This window comes from Acanthaster planci, linkage group LG01, assembly GCF_054643075.1.
Source record: "Acanthaster planci isolate LZ-2023a linkage group LG01, COTS_SCS, whole genome shotgun sequence".
Lineage (NCBI taxonomy): Eukaryota > Metazoa > Echinodermata > Asteroidea > Valvatida > Acanthasteridae > Acanthaster > Acanthaster planci.
In genome coordinates, this window is record NC_141777.1 from 28,182,489 (window position 1) to 28,200,350 (window position 17,862).

At 42.4% G+C, this 17,862-nt stretch overlaps 2 protein-coding genes across 2 annotated transcripts; one reads left to right on the forward strand and one right to left on the reverse strand.

Annotated features, from left to right (window-relative positions):
* Positions 1-4,327: 4,327 nt before the first annotated feature.
* LOC110975201 (transmembrane protein 26-like) lies at positions 4,328-11,416 on the reverse strand. Its single transcript, XM_022227453.2, has 4 exons — positions 11,078-11,416; positions 9,805-10,486; positions 8,381-8,582; positions 4,328-6,855 (listed from the first exon to the last, which is right to left on the reverse strand). The coding sequence occupies exons 2-4, from the start codon at positions 9,993-9,995 to the stop codon at positions 5,905-5,907; spliced, it is 1,344 nt and encodes a 447-aa protein (XP_022083145.2). The 5' UTR covers positions 9,996-10,486; positions 11,078-11,416; the 3' UTR covers positions 4,328-5,904.
* A 2,462-nt stretch (positions 11,417-13,878) lies between these two features.
* On the forward strand, positions 13,879-17,502 carry LOC110975227 (transmembrane protein 26-like). The gene is made up of 3 exons (XM_022227518.2): positions 13,879-14,460; positions 15,175-15,382; positions 15,883-17,502. Exons 1-3 carry the CDS (start codon positions 14,258-14,260, stop codon positions 16,630-16,632), a joined length of 1,161 nt encoding a protein of 386 aa, XP_022083210.2. The 5' UTR covers positions 13,879-14,257; the 3' UTR covers positions 16,633-17,502.
* The last annotated feature ends 360 nt before the right edge of the window (positions 17,503-17,862 follow it).

Genomic DNA, 17,862 nt, shown 5'->3' on the forward strand with positions numbered 1-17,862 from the left:
ATATGCCTTCAAGATTCAAATAAATTTTTCAGACCTAACATGTTTTGAAGATTCAAATGAAGTTTTTCAGACCTAACATGTTTTCGAAATCCGAATGAAATTTGACAGACCTAATGTTTTCCAGATTCGACTGTTTGCCAGACTGTTCACCCATTTAGTTTGTGTATTCGCGCATGCGCAATAGTGACATAATGGTCATCGGCCTAAAAAATTGTTCTAGCAGACGACGTATATTTGCGGTGACCCATGTGGGGGATTGTATTGTCATTTCCCTTGAAGACATCATGTGTGAATAAGTTGCCAAGAGTCTATCAAATGGTGATATGTAATAGCATCTGGTACAGGAAAACGCTGGGGGAAAAAATCCAAGAAAGTGGAAAATATCAATTTTTCGACAAAGTATAATTATGAAAAATTATGTATTTTTACCTAGCTTTGTGTCCAATTTTCACACTTTTGTCGAATTCCCCTCAGATCACCGGTGATACTGTCTGTAAGACTGATAATTGTTTTGTATGTATCAGTTAATTTTTTTCAAGACCAGGATATTTGTCTGAAATGCATTTCGTTTTTCATGCGGATTCAAATTGCCACACGGGTTTGGCAGCGGTCAAAAATGAGATGTCCGGATTTTAGGCATTTTAAAAACATAATAGGTCCAAAAACTTTATTCGCATCTTAAAAACATTTCAGGTCTACAAAATTTTATTCGAACCTTAAAAATGTTTTTGGTCAAAAAAAAATTCATCCAAATCTTAAAAACATGTTAGGTCTCTAAAATTTCACCCAAAAAGATATGTTAGTTACGAAAGATTTCATTCGGTTTTGCAAAATGATTTCAAAAAATCAAAGTACGGTCTGTTTTAAAAAAAAGTCATTACATTGAAAAAAATCGATTTTTAAAAAAAGCATTACAGTGTTAATTAATATATACGTTGGGTGAGGGCAAAACCCGTTATATAAAATTTACATCAAACTGGGGTATCAGTTTGGCTTCAAGAGGCAACATTGCCACCTAAAAAAGGCATTTTGGGCGAAAATTCGCCGAGTTTAGGGCGCCATTTTGTTTAATTTTTTGGGTGGACTGACGTCGCGCTGCGTCTCTCCCGCGACTGTTTGCGTCTTGACGTCTTGCAGACCGTCTGCGTTACAGATGACCATAAGGAAACCAGGCTTAACATAAGACACGTAACGGATACGCAACATTTGACGCAAATGTTGACGCGTTTATGGAAAGGTGCCTTAAGAACGGCACAGGAGAATGGACGCAACCATCAGCGTTTGTTCCCCTGAAGCACATATGTATTCCCATTTATTAATTCCTTTTTATTGAAAAAGTCAAAAGAATTCAACAAATTGTGGCGGTGTGGTTGTTTCCCCGGGCCTAACCTAAGTTTGAAGATCAAGTCTGAAACCGGTTGGGGTGTCGACTCTAGCCTAAACTCGTCCCCCAAGATGTCTGAAAGGAATTCCCCAGATTCCTGCGAGACAATGACCAACACAAAGCAGGTGGTTCTCTCCGTCTCATACCTTGCTGCATATGAGGCCTAAACAACATCGCGTTGCATAGTCAGTGTCACTATAGCGATATACGGCACGCATGCACTAAGCACCACGGCACCGTGGGCCCAGCCCAAATCTACTACAATGCACCCACAAGTGAACGGCTGGACCGTACAACATGTGTAATGCTACACGGAATGCCACTTGAGCCCAAATGGCTACTTGTGTTAAATTGTGTCGAGGCAGATGTAGCCAGTAGTAGGAGAGAAGCCAAGTTAGCATATCCATTTTCTGTGGCGCAGAAACCTATCCGGCAGCGCGGTCAGATAATACGCAATAATGGGTGCGTTCGATTAACTTACACGTGTAAGTCAAACTTACACGAGAGCGTTCGTTTAGCCATCACGTGATGTTCGTGCCTGCCCTGATGTCAGCCACCACTACCCCAGCTGGCGAGCGGGTCTCTTGAGGCTGCCAGAGTGTAATGACGTCACGGATGGACTGTTCGAGCATGGACGTACATGATGGAACGAGGCGGGGACTTGACCTTTTTCCCCGAATGCCTTGGACAACACACTGCAGCGCTCGATAAGCCTTATTTTGAGGCTTTCCTTGAGTGTAAAACTGGTCTGTTCAGGGAAGCTAATCGAACGCACCCAATCTAAACACAACACTTCCTGGTTCTTTATCCTGATTGGCTGAAATACGGTCACGTGTGGTTCACTAATAATAGGCTAGTACATGAATTTGGCGTCAGCGTGACTAGACACGCGCCTAGACGTTGCAAGCGCGCATCAACTCCCGGTCACGTTCTAGTCTTGAAAATTTTTAACTGGTTATTGCGCCCTCTGGAAGTTGTCCTGAATTGAAACAGTTCAAACCCTGGAAGATTTCTCTCCCAGTTGTATACATCGACTAAAACTTCGACTGCGTCTATGAAAACTAAAATGAACCTGGGAACTCAATTTCATCGAACAGACGTAGAGCGTGGTTAGTATCCTTGACATAGCTAGGGGGCGTTTTGACAGTGGGTGTTAGAATGGTGTCAAGGAAGTTGCACATCAATTTAGGGGGTCAATTACAAGCAGACACAATGGGGCGGCCTGGATTTCCTGATTTGTGAATTTTTGGTAGCAAGTAGAATGCTGCCGGGCGTGGGTTGGGAACGACTAGCGCTTACGAAAAGAGATTTTCACAAAGTCACTAGTTTCTACCACTCCAGTGCTATTTCTTATTTTTAGTTTCACAAAACAGGTTAGGAAAAGGCCTTATCTCTAACACCGTGAAAATGTTTTTCGGCAGGTATTTTTTCCCTAAAATGTTAAAATAAGACGTAAGGTTCATGAAATGAAGCAGCTGCTCGCCTGGCACGAATTCCCATGGCCCTCATTATGTATGCAAATGATCCTAAATGTGGGACATGCGCAGTTAATAATTTTCCTCTGAAACATACGTGACGCAAGTATTTATGTACCATGACATCTGCCCTCTGTTACCTTCAAGTTCGCATGTCGCCGAGCGCCCGAACAAGGCACTGGAAAGTCTAATGGCTTTGCACTGTGATTGGCTTCGTTGTACACAACCTATCACCAAAGATTGTTCACCGTGATATACGCGTAAAACGTTTATCGTATGAGCGCCAGTTGGGTGTGAATACGCCATGTTAACGCAACAGGCGCCGCGACACCGCGACAGGCACGCACAGCTGGTATGCCTGCGCCTATCCAGTTCGTAAGTGTGATGTCACTTCAGTTTAAACCACGCCCGCTGCACATGCAGAACACATGGGTACATAAATTGATGGCCGTTTACACAGAACCATGGAACCGGAAGTTAACGCGCAACTTCAGCGATTGTCCAATGGGGGCCTGCAAATTTGTGACGAATTCGGCTGCATCCGAATCTTTTGTCTAGAGCTAGGTCTAGGTCTTCGCTCCATTGGAAATGCATAGAGATGCTTAGACAATAGACCTAGCCGTATCTCTGGAAGCCCGTTTCGGACACGGCCGAAGTCACTTACGAACGGGATAGAGTACTGAAGTGTATACAACACGCGCACAATTATTATGTGTGTAAAACATTGATCTCCTTTATATATATCCGATTCGTAAGTGACTTCGTCACAAAAGCAGACGCGCCATGATTTATAGGCTTCCATTGGACAATCGCAGAAGTTGCGCGTTAACTTCCGGTTCCATGGTTCCACATAACGGTGATCAATGGGTGCGTTCGATTAGCTTCCCTGAACACACCAGTGTTACACTCAAGGGAAGCCTCAAAATGAGGCCAGTAGAACGATGCAGTGTGTTTTCCAAGGCATTCTGGGAAAAAGTTCAAGTCCCCGGCACGTTCCACCATGTACGTCCATGCTCGAACAGTCCATCCGTGACGTCATTACACTCGGGCAACCTCCAGAGGCCCGCTCGCCAGCTGGGGTAGTGGTGGCTGACACCAGGGCAGACACGAACATCACGTGATGGCTAAAAGAAAGTTTTCAATGCATGTAACTCTATGTGCCGGGGGGACGGAAGGATGTTGTGCGACAAGCGCCCCGTACGTTCAAACTGTTCTCATTCAGTATTGTGTAGCAATGGCGTGCACATCCTTTGTTTCTTAACTGCGTGAACATGGACCACGATCAACGAACAAATTTCTGTGTCTTTCCGACCCCCAAAATACACCAGGGTCACATAAGTACACATGCAAAACGTTCCCTTATGTACAAGACACAACATTTTGACGTTAGAAGAGCTAATTACATCCCCGCTTCCCTTTTTGAATAATAGTAATAAACTGCAGAACATGTTGAGAAAATATCGTTTTTTTTTATTCAGTGGTCCAACTTTTAAATGTGCATCAATGACACATATATCTAATCCAGTCTAAGCGTAAATGTCAATATGTAACATCTAAGTGATATCTACATAATTACTTTATGGAGGATATGATAGCATAACTGAAATAGTATTCATCAGGCTGTCAAACGAATGACATAAAATAAGCAGATAGGCCTACAATCCAGAAAATTAATATTTCACTATACTTGGTGAGTACCTCGATTAAATGCAAATTACAACTCTTTCGTAACATACCAATATCCTGGGAAGTTAATTTGCTTTGAAATGGCGCTAATTGGTTTTAGTGTCTTGATGATCTTGAAATAATTTGTGGTCATATCTTTTTTCAAAATTAAAATGACAGCAACATTTCTGTTCAGTCTCCAAATCGGTTACTTATGTTGTTTGTTTTTAATTTGTGTCTTTGTATGTTTATGCTTGACACATCTTTCTCATTTCTAAAAATTAACCTGCTGAAAAAAATAGACAAAAAATACAACCAATTTACGTTCATCGTTTTGCTTTGTTTTCAACTGGTTCGTAACACTTCTGAAGAATTTTAATTGAGTTGTGTGCAAAACATAAACAAGAAAACTTTGGTGATGACAATATTACTGTTGTTGCATTTATTCAAAACACCCATGGACTTACTGAAAAATGTACATATCTATAGTGTAATTCGACCACAAGAATTAGAAGCCATTACTGCGGTGGCACAACGCTCGCGGACAGGTAGTATGCGCGCGTTACATGCCTGTTCGACCAATCGGGTGTCGTGATTTGCCAAATGCACGCGCGCGTCAAGCTGAAGAATGTGTGTGTGAGTGCGGTGCCACCGCAGTTAATTATGGCAAAGATTATATAGCGCCGCGTAGCGGCGCAAGATGGGTAATTCGGCCATAAAGGTGTTATCACCATGGGCGCCATTCGAGTGTGAACGTTAATGTGTGTGCGTGCCTGTCGCGGCGCCTGCGCATTAACAGGCACTGCGCAGGCGTAGTCCAACCAGAATGGCGCCCAAGTGACAACGTTTTACGCGTATTCATGGTGAAGTTTTCCATCTTGCGCCGCTACTCGGCGCTGTACGATCTTTGGTTATGGCGTCTAATCGGATTAGTCTTATAAAAGTTTTGTTTAACTCATCGCCAAGATCAACTTTAATTTGAGGCAAAGAAGAACTTGAAGTAGTTTAAGAAAATAAAATTAGCTCTGCCTGCAGGCTTTGTCTGAAGGCAACTCAAGAGCATATCATTTTGATACAAGTAAATTCATCATTTGCGAGATTCATATTCGTCACTGTCACTGTCTGACTCTGTAGTCCACAACGGCGGTTGCTTAATGTTTCTTTAAATATATTCCATATCAGTCGCTATCACATCAAAAGATTCAATCAGTGAACTCACAAGCTTGTCCTACGATAGGTATTTTTTGCAGATAGCAAGCATATTGTATCTTGTACAAGATGTTCAGTTAGCTATGAATGGTAAACTGAACCTTTTCACAAGATGCTTAACTTAAGTATATCTTATGATCATTGTCAAAGATTGGCCCAAGGGAATTTAAATCAGTCATCATCGAGGGCAAAGGTCACTGTGTGATGTGAATGTCCATTGGTGTCGTTTGCATCCACTTTCGGTCCCCCGTTCATCTTACGATTCCTCATCGATCCATCGGGCGACCTGTTTCCTACTCTCAGGTCGTTCAACTCAGCCTGGGTTGTTACGATGCCGTTGGGTGGATGTGGTACGGTGTCATCACCGCTGCTGTGATTGGTCAGTTGTGATCTTTGGATGTGGCCATTTGGCACAATGCTACCGGATATGACCGCCATTGCCACGTCGCCAACAGAGTTCAACTCGTCAACATGTGGTGCAGCGTCCTTATCTTCCCCACCAGCAGAATGAGAAAGCCTCCGGCGGATACGCAGGCTCTTCTCGTGCGTCTTGTTGGTTTCCGACAAGACCACAGATAAACGGTAAAACTGCAAGAAGAGCAGCAACGCGTTCTTACAGGTGAAGAAGACCGTGGACTGGTCGAAGATACCGAGACCGAAGATGAGATACAGGCGTACTACGAGGTACGGGCCGTCTTGGATGGCTAAGGAAGTGACCAAGGCCCAGAGTTCTGTACCGCACAGAAACACGGACACTTTCTTGGAGTGCTTGTAACGCCGCTTGTTTAACTCTTCCTCCTCTGACTTGTAGACTTTTGCGGCCACCCGTCGCTTGCGGGCCTTGGTGGCTGTCAGGCCCAGGGTAAACTGCATCAGGCTCCACGTCCACACTACCAGGATGGCGTAGAAGATGCTCAGGCTACAGGCGATCTTCTCCAGGCGGAGCGTCTCTGAGGAGAACTCTAGCATGTCTGCGGCCATGCCGATGTAGACCAGTAGGAGTTGAGAGAGCTGGTCACGGGTTAACTGACCCTTGGGTAGTAGCCATCTGCCCAAGATTAGGATGAGCATCAGAGTTTGCTGTATGGTCGTCGAGAAATTTGAGCGTAAGTTGTAAACGTCCTGTGTAGAAAAAGAGACGGTGGCCATCAAAAAAATTACGTAACCTAAACGCAGTTGAGATTGCTGTCTGGGGTTAGGGTTCCAATCCAGCTACGTCTCCAGGCAAGTCACTTTAATTGCATCTTTACACCAAAAAACATGAATGAGTACCAACATTGTTAAGGAAGAAAGTTCGATGTACAAGTACTCAATCGAAGTCCTTCCTCAGTTGTTTCATGCAAAGGAAACCGGGGATATTGCAAGCCTGAAAAGTCATCTTATAGCTTCCACTATAGCCTTCAATTTTTACAAGTTCCAGGGGCGCAGTGAAGGAATTATCTTTGGGGGTGTGCCAGAGTTAATTTGCCGACTTGTAATTTATTCGCTAACCTCGTGTAAAATAACATGGGAATAAGACTTTAGTAGTACGCTAGATTTCAAACTTTAGGGGAAACGCCGATGGCCAACGTATATCGTTTAGCTACCAAGTTTGGATTCATTTCCTGACAGACGCTCTGTTTGCCGACTGGAATTAATTACAGGGGATGGTGCCGCACCCCCAGTCGCTACGCCCCTGTTCACTACCACCTTACAGGAGCTTATAAACGTAATTTTTTTTCCACATGAGATTAGGGGAGGGTTAGGTGGCACGGCTGACCATCCCCTTTTTATTGACGAGTTTGTTTGTTTTCTTCATATGGTTTCAAACCACAACAAAAGCTTCCCTTCAAGTCAGAGAAATTTTAATGTGGTTGAACGAACTCCATGCAAATTTAGTAGCGTCATTTAATATTATAAATCGCGGTTTGTTATTCGTGGCTCATAACCTCATTTGTGCTGACTGTATTACGGTAGGCACGCCCATTCGGAATATTTTGTGGTTATTATATCATAATGTTCACACCACATCAAAATTTGTGTAAATGATTTATGTCGTCAAAATTTTACCCATTTAATACGACACTTTTTCATTTTATTATTTTGAATGTATTTACGCCGTCCTTCTGATTACATATATTTCCCGGCACCCAAACGCTCTGTTAGGATGTTTATTAAAATTTAGACTGAATTAAAATGACTAAACTTACTGCCTGAGCAATGATGTTTTCATGTCTGTAGAAATTAATTCATTGTATTCACTGGACACTGTACCTCCTACTCTGTAGATAAATATTTAGCTCGTTGAATGAAAAAATGAAAAGATAGAGAGAAAAAGGCTATTTTTTGGAGGGGGGATTTCTTTCCCTCCCTTATTCCCTCCTTCGTTCCAAGTTTAGCCTCATTCCTAGTTAAGTCCAAGGAGGATTAATAAAGCAATATACAGTTTTAGCCTCTGCCCAGAACCCCTCCCCTCACAACAACGAAATAAAAAAGAAGAAAATCATTTTGTTCTTTTTCCGCCTTGTGTTAAATTTAAGCACCACACCAGAGCCAAGGTGTCACCCGAGCCAAGGTTGTCAGGTCTCACAACAGAGCAGTCGATAATTGGAACTGTGTCAATGTGCATGCACGCATTTGAAATCATCATACATACATTAATTCTTACCACATCTTCTTGATTCAACACGACGGCTGCTTTCTGTGTGAAGTTGGTTTCGTCGAAGCAGCCGTAATCTTCAAGCCTGGTGACACAGCGCTCCGTACCCAGCTGGTCCTGTAAGTTCAGTCTGAAGTTAAGCATGGCAATCTCCAAGATCCACACCACTGGAATGACCATCGTTAGATAGATGAAGACCGACGGCACAAACCTTCCGGGTAAAAAGCACATGTTCATTTTATGCTGATGTGGCATTTCCTGGGAAGGGCATTCTTAACACGCTTGAAATCAGACTTCAGTGATCAGTTGGGGCATTCGACAAAGTGTTGATCGCTCTATGGGCCAGTATTTTCTTTTGGGCTGGAACCCCCTGCCCTTTGTGAGAGGGGGGACGAGAGAGTCAGCAAGGGTCATGTCCTCCCCCCCCCCCCGAAAATGGTGCATTTTTTATATGAATAACAAAATAAAAACGATTTGGGGTCTGTTTCATGTCCCTTCTAAACGCGTGCCCGCCCTAAAATGTCGCCTTATCCCTCGGAAAAAGAAAAACACGAAAAAGAAAACCAGCCCCCCCCCATTTTGTTCAGGATCCGCCCCTGCGGCCTCATGTTTGTGCTTTTCGCTCATAAACGAATGCCGTTCCTTGCGCATGACTATGTGCCTGCACCCAGGGACGTAGGCTGCCATGTTCTTGGTCCCATCGTCTTTATGCTGACGCTAGTGAGAATTTCGACCAACAGCCAACAGACCCTTATGAATAGTTATGTGGACAAGCCTTTCTGTTGTTAGTAATGGGCTATCCAGTGACTATGGTTGTTCTTATGGTGCGACATAGGTCGACATAAGTTGACATATTAGTTAGCGTAGCGGTTCTTTCCTCGCCTTTCACCAATGAGGCCCGGGCTCAGACCTTGCTCACAAGAAACCATTTTTATTAGGTTTTATCTTATTCACTGTAATCAGTCAAGTGGGTTGGTGCCAGACTATTTTGGGTTCCATGCCTCTTTTCCATTTTTTTAACATTTTGCTTAAAACATTCAGATATAATAAATCACAGATTTCAAATTATTCAACTCTATAATGAATTTTCATTTCATTGCTTTCATTTTATTCGTAGGTTTCCAAAATAAAGAAGTTCATCTCGCTTTCAATTCAGTATGACCGACTTGCAAATAAGAATTCACTTAGCCCACATCATTGCAGACAGGGGTGTATTCTTCATGGTTACAGTCAAAGGGAAGGGATAGGACAGGGAAACTAGCAGTAATGCTCATTAAAAAAGGGATTTCAGCCCCCTTTTGTTGCCAATCTCGATTTTTGAATTTGATAAGGGTTGGCTCATCAGAACACTGTAATGTACCAACACGAACTATAGGATAAAACAAACAAAAAGGATCCAAAATTAGAAGGTTAAAAAAGCTTTAAATCTGTACCATTTCCACTCGCCCTTTTCGTTCAGTTTGTAGGTAAGTATCATCTCAAACATGGACAGCACGGCAGCGACAGCGATAAACCAATACATGGAGACCTGGGTGGTGTAGACCGCAGCGAACACGCTGACCAGCCCGTGGAAGAGGAAGACCAGCCTCACCATAGAGGCTTTCAAGGCCTTGCCGCGATTCATTTTGTTTGCCCGACAAGAGAAGGCTGGGCTCGCCACCAGTGGACGGTGATGATTCTTTTATTTTATGTTGCCTGGGTGATAAGACTGGAAAATAGAGCTCAAATTGCCGGTCAAGGCTTCATATAGTCCACACTGTTGCGTTCAATTAAAAAAAACATCTGTTTTTGTGGTTGGAAGTTATTGTTTGTTGAAATAATTACTCATATCTTGAGATGAAAACTCGCTTTCATTCATCCACATTCACGGATTCAAAAGGGTTTTTCTGAACTGCGTTCTTCCAAGCGTGTTGTAGTAATTCCTTGGATATAATGATACCATCAATGTAGAAGATGAACCCACGGTTTTCTCCCTCCAACAGTAGGTTTCGAATTCATCGTCAGCAGATCGTTTGCCTCACCAGGTTGGAGTCAAAATTCGTTAACGTCAAGTCAGGCATTTCCATGCTCAGGCATGTCATGGAGATGTCTCCACGAGCATAGTTGATTCATTGGCTGCGGTGCACAAAGGAATGATTACCATTAACATTTTAGCGTTAACTATGCCTTAAATTGCAATTATGCGGCAACATTTTCAAGATGAATATCCAATTCAGGTTAGTAATATACGATATATGTAGAGTGACTCGTCGAATGAAGAAAAATTAATACTTATGGTAAGGCTTGGGGTGTTTTTGTAAGATCATGCATTGGTTTGCCCAAAGATAGACAAACTGTCTGTTGTCTGCTTAATCCTTAAAATTTATCCTTAAAATAATGTGAACTAATTACAAGTTATCATTTATGCCACCGTGGATGTATATGCACAGCTTTAACTGATTCGTCCGATTATTTTTGTTTGCACTAGCTCGCTATGCGAGTGTGCGCGCATCATTTGGTATCCCAACCATTAGTTTCGCTGCGTTTGATTGCTCTGTTCCATTTCTGATGCAGTAAGAAATTAATTTGTCAACTCTCGCAGCCTTTGAAATAAACAAACAGTAATCTCTGGAGAAGCAGAAAAGCTGTACACTTCTTTAAGACACTCCTGACATGTTTTGAACAGATCAGTGGTGGAAACTGTTGACACTTGTACATTTGACTTACCGTCAGTGGCTCAAAATGATGGATGATATAAGGAGTGCGTTTTGCACAGAGAGTGACTTCAGCGCTTTCTGTGTACGGCAACTAGTCTTCACTCGAAGGAAGCAGCGGAGAATCTGACACCACATCACGGCTGGCCTAGCTATCAATATTCGCCTCGTGGTGATCGATCGCCGAGGTGTGAAATTCATTATGGGCTGCTTGCATATGACTGTGTTGCTTGACGTTTTCTTAATAGAATGGAGATTTTGTGCAACAACGCTCATCATAAAAAAAATGTAGTTGCCCCACATTCTCAGCTGTTTATTTTTATTTGCCATAGACCTAGTCATAAAAGGTCTGATTTTGATCGAGGGTGCGTGTTTGTCAAATATCACTTGAGTCGTCCTGAAACAACCGAGGTTATCAACAAATTAGTGGGTTTTTTTTTTATAAAAGATAGTTGTTTCAGAGTATACAATTCAATTTTTTTAAACCATTGCAACACATTTTATTTATCGGTCTTATTGCCCCTGATTTGGATATCAAAAATGACTGTTTTGTGCACAAGCGAAATTAATGAAATATATAAATGATTCTAAATTTGTACAAAAGGTAGATGCAGTTTTCATATGGCCGTAGATACACTGTGAGTTCCTTCGTGCCTGCAAGCACTACAGTCACTCTAAAAAAAATTATCGGGGAAAGTTGGCATTGGGCGTTGGCGCCAAGATGCAGCTGAACAAACGCCGTGACTCACGGCGGAGGATGGACGCTGCGCAACGCCCAAGACCTTTCGCGCCCCTGTCGCGCGGCGTACTGCCAGTGGATGGCTGCCTCTCAAGGATTTTATGGGGCCATGCGAGGCGTGCGATACAGAAGCGAGCCACTGGCTAACTCCATTTCAGCCAAAGAGTGTGAATTCATTTGGAGATTTTAGTGTATGGGGAAATTATATATAGGCCTATAGTTTGTTTTTTAAGACACTTGTGTTGTCGTGCTATTAATGGAACACTGTGGTTATTTTTCACCCGTCGTGTAATTTAACATTCAAAATTGAATGTTACACATTAATTCAGATACGACTTCCTATATAGCATAGAAATTAGTCAGAAGTTGTACAACTTTTATGTTACATGTTTAAGTTTGAATGGATGGGTTAATGAAATTGAATGACTCATAAAACTTCAACAACACTTGATAATGCTTCACTATAGCCATCACCGTTCCCCCTTTTAAGGAAAAAGTGCAGGGGGATGCAGGGCTAAAAAACCTCAATTTTACTTTTGGATAATTACAACGGAGGAATTCGCTGCATCTGATTCAACAGTACTGTCCCATTTTATCATAAAAAACCTACTTGCAGTAATGTGACGACAAAAAAATAGTTCATAGATCAGAGCAGAATTGTACACTTTTATCATCTTGATGGGTTTTGCATTTTGCGATGCCACTGCAACGATTGCCTATATTTTGCCAGATTCGCAAGAGAGGGGGGCAGAGTGAAAGACTGTGATGGGATGACGACTTTAAAAGTTGAACCTGGTTCCTGATAAAAAGCAAAATCGCAAAGATGAAACTGTCAACAGGCAGAAAAACAAAACTCGGTTACGCGTTAGGCAACACACTTCACATGAAAACATTTTGAGAACTGAATTAAAAAAAATAGAAATGGACGGTTATGGATATTTTCAGGCGAACCACGAATTTATCAAGGAACACTAGGGACAGACATTTAAGGTGGAAGCAGTTCATGCAGGGGGCAGAGGAGGGAAGTGGCCCCCGGAGACATGTTTTCAATTTTTTAAGGAATTGAAAGTATTAACACTTCAGAGACAATCTGCTTCCAACTCAATTTAATGGAGTGAGGATCTCTTTCACGGATTAAAAAAATCCCCCTTTTGCCCACTGTGGACTCAAAACCTGGGTACATAATTGAGCAGAAGGTATAATATCGCGTACAAGTGCATTCGATTTTAGTCTGGGAGAAAGAGATATTTTTAATTATTTTTTTGAAAGGGCTGTTGAATTTTCTCATCCCTAAAAGGCTCTCCAATACCCCAAAAGACCGGGACAAAATTCTAAATGTCTGTAATTTCAAGCCTTGTATCATATGAGAACGTGAAGTCTTGATGTTCGACTCACCATTTAATGCATGGTAACGAAATTTCCTACAGGCTAATTATGACTCCAGTCGGACTGTTGTGCATTTTATTTTACGGTTTTCAAGCAACCAGCGACAGCGAATATTCGGTTTGAATGCACTCCACTCCTGTGGCAATTACTCTGTGGATAAATTAATTATGCTAAAAGCTATTTGCACTGTGAAATACACTGAGGCTATCGTGAAATTATTAAAATCTACCCGAGCGTTAAAGTGCATTTTCATGGAACGATTTCAAATATATTCACAGCGAGATGATGTCACCTTCCGTTTCTACTGTGTAATAAAGGTCGTCACACGTTGGTTATGTTGGTAACATTTGGCGATTTTAAAAGTAGAATCCATGAGCCACCACCCCCTCCCCATAAAAAGGCAACGTTTTTTGGGGGGGGTTGATGAATGAGAGAAAAGGCGACTTTTTGGGCGAGGGGGGTTCATTTCGCCTCCTTCCCTAAACCAAAAAAGTGTTACATAAAGAAATCTCCAATTTCCCCCTTCCCCCGAAAATTGGGTTCTGATTCACTTTTCCACTGTTACACTGCACCGTAAAGGCATCCTGCAATTTTAATCTGAGCATTTCGCGGCGAGAACGTCATTCTTTTATGTGAATACGATAGTGCATAATTGACTCATTATCCACGCTTGTATACATTCACTTGAATTTTAATGTCCGTTTCTCCGGTTACACATCATGATGCGATTAACTTCAGGTGCTCGAGTAGCGTGGGGTCAGGAAGCACGCAGTAGACTTTTGTGGCGGAGTTGTGTACACGGCCGATACTGACTGCACAGAGCATTCGTCGGGCTTCTTGCCATCAAGATCCAATTGGGTCACTCATCTTTTTACAAGAGGAGACACCTATCTCATCGAGGAAAACAGCAAGGTGTTTCTCTAAAGTGAGATATCGATGTTTCTATATGCTTCACTCAGCACGAACTGTAGAAAATATAAGTGCAATAAAACTCCATAAAGCTGAGACAAAATTATGCAACACAGGCACAAAATGTCTTTCTAAGAGGATCCAGACTGAAATGAGCACATGAACAGCAACATGCAGCTAAAGAAAGCATTGCGAGCGTCGGTGGTACGTTTTTGCTACTTGGTGCACGGGGCGACGGGCATCTTTCTCACGGTTTACCTGGAGCAGAACAGTCTCTATTGGTTCATCTCCATCTTGGTCTTGGTCTACATGATAGAGATGTACGTCACTTTCAGCTTCAAAGAAGACGGCGAGTGGAAGTGGTATGTTCCGTGGGGGGGGGTGGTCAGGACACGCGCGATCTGCTTGGATGTGTTAAGATCGATACTTTCACGAGGGCCTAATTGTACCCAATGCCGTTCTTGGAAGATATCTGATCCATGCTGTAGTTGGTCAAATTGATGTTTTGCATAAGAAAAAAGCAACTTTTTGTGATTTTTCCACGACATGTGCGGAACGTCTTACAAAATCAACCACCTCTTAGATTTTACGTAAAAATGCTGAATCTTGAAAGAAAACAAAAATGATTCCAAAAAGTAGGCTTTTTTTCTCTCATCTTCTTATTGTGAACCTCTTTCACAAGCTTTTTCATTGAGAACCAAATCAAACTTGATTATAATTCTTCAAGTTAAGACGACTATCACGAACATGGTCCAAACTTTTTTGTTTGTGGCGCATGGGGTAAGTTCATCTACATCTATCACAACATTGTACTAATATGACACACAGGATTTTGTGGTTCAAGCAGCATGCTTGGCTGGTGACGTGTGTTATTGTGGTTAGGTCTATTTTGGAGAGCTGAGTTTCATAATCCGTCCCTCTCACACCCACAAAAAATAAGGCACATATTTTATTCAGTATATATTTATTAATATTAATTATTATTTAGTAATCCACAACATTTTATTGAGACCGAATCACCGGGACGACTTATTGTACTTCCCATAAAATTGCATTACCGAATGTCATTGTGACAGGTTTTTCCCGCTTGTTCTGATCTACCTTGCCACCGTGTTACCTGTGGTCTGGATCCTGGAAATCTCTCTGCTAGACTTCCGTATAGAGCTGCAGAAAAGGCTGAACCTGACCACGTGTATAGTCATGCCGACTTTGGAGCTCGACAGCAATAAAAAGCTCATGAGTCTGTGTAACTTCACCGATCTTGCTCTCCCCGACAATGAAAAGGTATACACAGCATGTAACTTCATGACTAAACTTTCATCTTTGATGTGAAAATGCTTTAAGGCCAGACTTGTGTTCGTGCGATTACGATTGTCAAAAAAATTGTAAGAGATATTTAAGCGCAATGGCCTGTTTTTAAAAGCCATTACATGTACAATGAACTTCTACATCCCAAGATGTTTGAAACAAAAAATGGCACAGATTTGTGGTGTGTTTTCAAAGTTCAGGTAAGAAGAAGAACAACCCCAACAAAAACACACAGATGCAACTTTTGAGCCTGCAAATTGTTTCATCATAAATATCACAAAGACAATTTGGAAATATCAAACAGTCTACCTTTTCTGAACGAATTTCCGAACCGTCGCATAGCAATGCCTCTGTAAACAAGTATCAAGACAATACACCTTGGTTCCCATTGTTTGTTTCATTTTAAGGAATATTCTGCTGGCTGTTGTGTCGTATTTTTGAGAGAGAACTTCTGTCGCTGTTTCTCCTGCTTACAGATTACCTACAGTATGAAGCTGTCCATATCCACCATCTACCAGCAAACCCTGATGCTCATCCTTATTTTAGGAAGATGGCTGCTTCCAAAGGGCGGGCTGACGCGGGACGAGCTATCTCAACTCCTGCTGGTCTACATCGGAATGGCCGCCGACATGCTAGAGTTCTCATCCGAGACGCTCAAGCTGGAGAAGATCGCCTGCAACCGGTCCATCTATGTGCCAATCCTGGCCGTGTGGAGTTGGTCCCTCCTCCAGTTCACGCTTGGCCTGACGTCTACCAAGAGGCGTCGGCGCACCCTCATCATGACCGGGGAGGAAACGGACCGCTGGACCAGGCACCTCCGCAACATCTCTACCATCTTCTGTGGCACAGCCCTCTGGGCCCTCATGACGGACGTGATCCTGCAAGACGGACCCTACCTGATCATGAGGCTCTACCTCCTTTTCGCTCTCAGCCTACAGGACCAGTCACTCGTCTTCTTCACTTGCAAGAACGCACTCCTTCTGATACTCCAGTTTTACCGGCTGTACGTGGTGATGACGGAAACGACGCAAAGGGCTACGTCGCGACATCAGCGGGTGGGGATGGTGCTGAGGCATACTCGGGGTCACAGAGACGGCCTAGGTTTGCGTCGGAGAAAAAAAGCGCGTTCAAAGCAGTGCATAAGGGACAGTGGCACAGACCTGCAGGAAAGAAGCTACAAATGTGCTGTGGCTTCAATTAGTCAAGACATAACGATTTTGAATTAAAGTCCACGTGTTGATGCGTTCTGTGCCGTGAAAGAGAATCGTATGCTCCTACTTCACAAAATGATAATTTTATAATTAACTTCCGCGCGTGAAGATAAAAAACGAAGTCGCCAATTAAGGCTTTGTACATGGCAGAAGGAGTGTATCAGACCCAGAGCATAATGACCACGAGAAGGCAGACCGACATCGATGCCGTGGTCCCAGCTTTTAACAGGTGTCGTATGGAATTGAGACTCCCGCGAAATGTGGTCTATTTTTCCTTATGTCGATTCTATCCTTCACGTTTGCCTGGACTGTTCTGACAAATGAGGCATGCCCACTGGATCAATACCTCATGGAAGGCTGAAGTTCATACTGCACCAGTGCTGAAATTGACCATCTTGATTTATGGCAGACAAACTGTGATCGTTTCAGGTGTGTGGGACACGGGACACTCATTTATGAAGTTAAGTTTTAACAGTTACCAGTTTTATAATGATTAAAGTTGAGCGATTAGGATTGGGAAAAAATTAGGTTACGGCATCAAAATGTGTGCTCGGATGGCGTCGGTTGGAATTTGTTTTTGATCATGCATGTATGTGTCGCGGCTGACCTTCAATTGAACACCAGTAATGAGGCATGAGCAATAACAAAATGACTTTTGGAATTCTGACTTCCTGCTTAGATGATAGAAATTTAACTGTCATAAATCAGTTGTTGCGTATCATTTTCTCTCACCTGTAATCAAAATAGATTACAGTTTTCCTTGAAGGTAAACCTCGAGCTAAGTGCTGCCATTGGAGGAAAGGGCAGTTACTGCCAATGTTAGACTCTGGGAAAGATTATGCCAGCGTAGAAATGCCTAGAAAAGACTATGATTTAGGTCGCTACAGTTGGTAAACAATAAACAGTTACTTTTTGTCGTTTTGCTGAAGTTGTTGACTTTGTCGATCGACAGACATGCACTTTTATTGCATTGTTATAACTGAAAAGATTATTTCGCTATCAAATCTTACAACCACTGAGGCTGTTGCAGTGATAATATTCATCATAACTTAATATGATTTGAAAGTAAATTTGTAGTTTTCTGCATATGTTGTCTTTTTTATGCCTTTCGGAATACTGTATTGGCAAAGTAACATGGCGTCCATCGATTGCTTTGGGTTTCATTCCTGCAAGCATTCATAAATATGTTAAAATGCTAAGGCCAACCGAAGCCGTTTGAAATCTTCACGACCATTCCTTCAGTAA

Coding starts and splice junctions, on each gene's coding strand:
- LOC110975227 (XM_022227518.2), top strand. CDS start 14,258: ATGAACAGCAACATGCAGCTAAAGAAAGCATTGCGAGCGTCGGTGGTA. Junction 14,461..15,174: donor GAAGACGGCGAGTGGAAGTG/GTATGTTCCGTG, acceptor TCATTGTGACAG/GTTTTTCCCGCTTGTTCTGA. Junction 15,383..15,882: donor CTCTCCCCGACAATGAAAAG/GTATACACAGCA, acceptor TCCTGCTTACAG/ATTACCTACAGTATGAAGCT.
- LOC110975201 (XM_022227453.2), bottom strand. CDS start 9,995: ATGAATCGCGGCAAGGCCTTGAAAGCCTCTATGGTGAGGCTGGTCTTC. Junction 8,583..9,804: donor GAAAAGGGCGAGTGGAAATG/GTACAGATTTAA, acceptor TTTACCCGGAAG/GTTTGTGCCGTCGGTCTTCA. Junction 6,856..8,380: donor TGTTGAATCAAGAAGATGTG/GTAAGAATTAAT, acceptor TTTTCTACACAG/GACGTTTACAACTTACGCTC.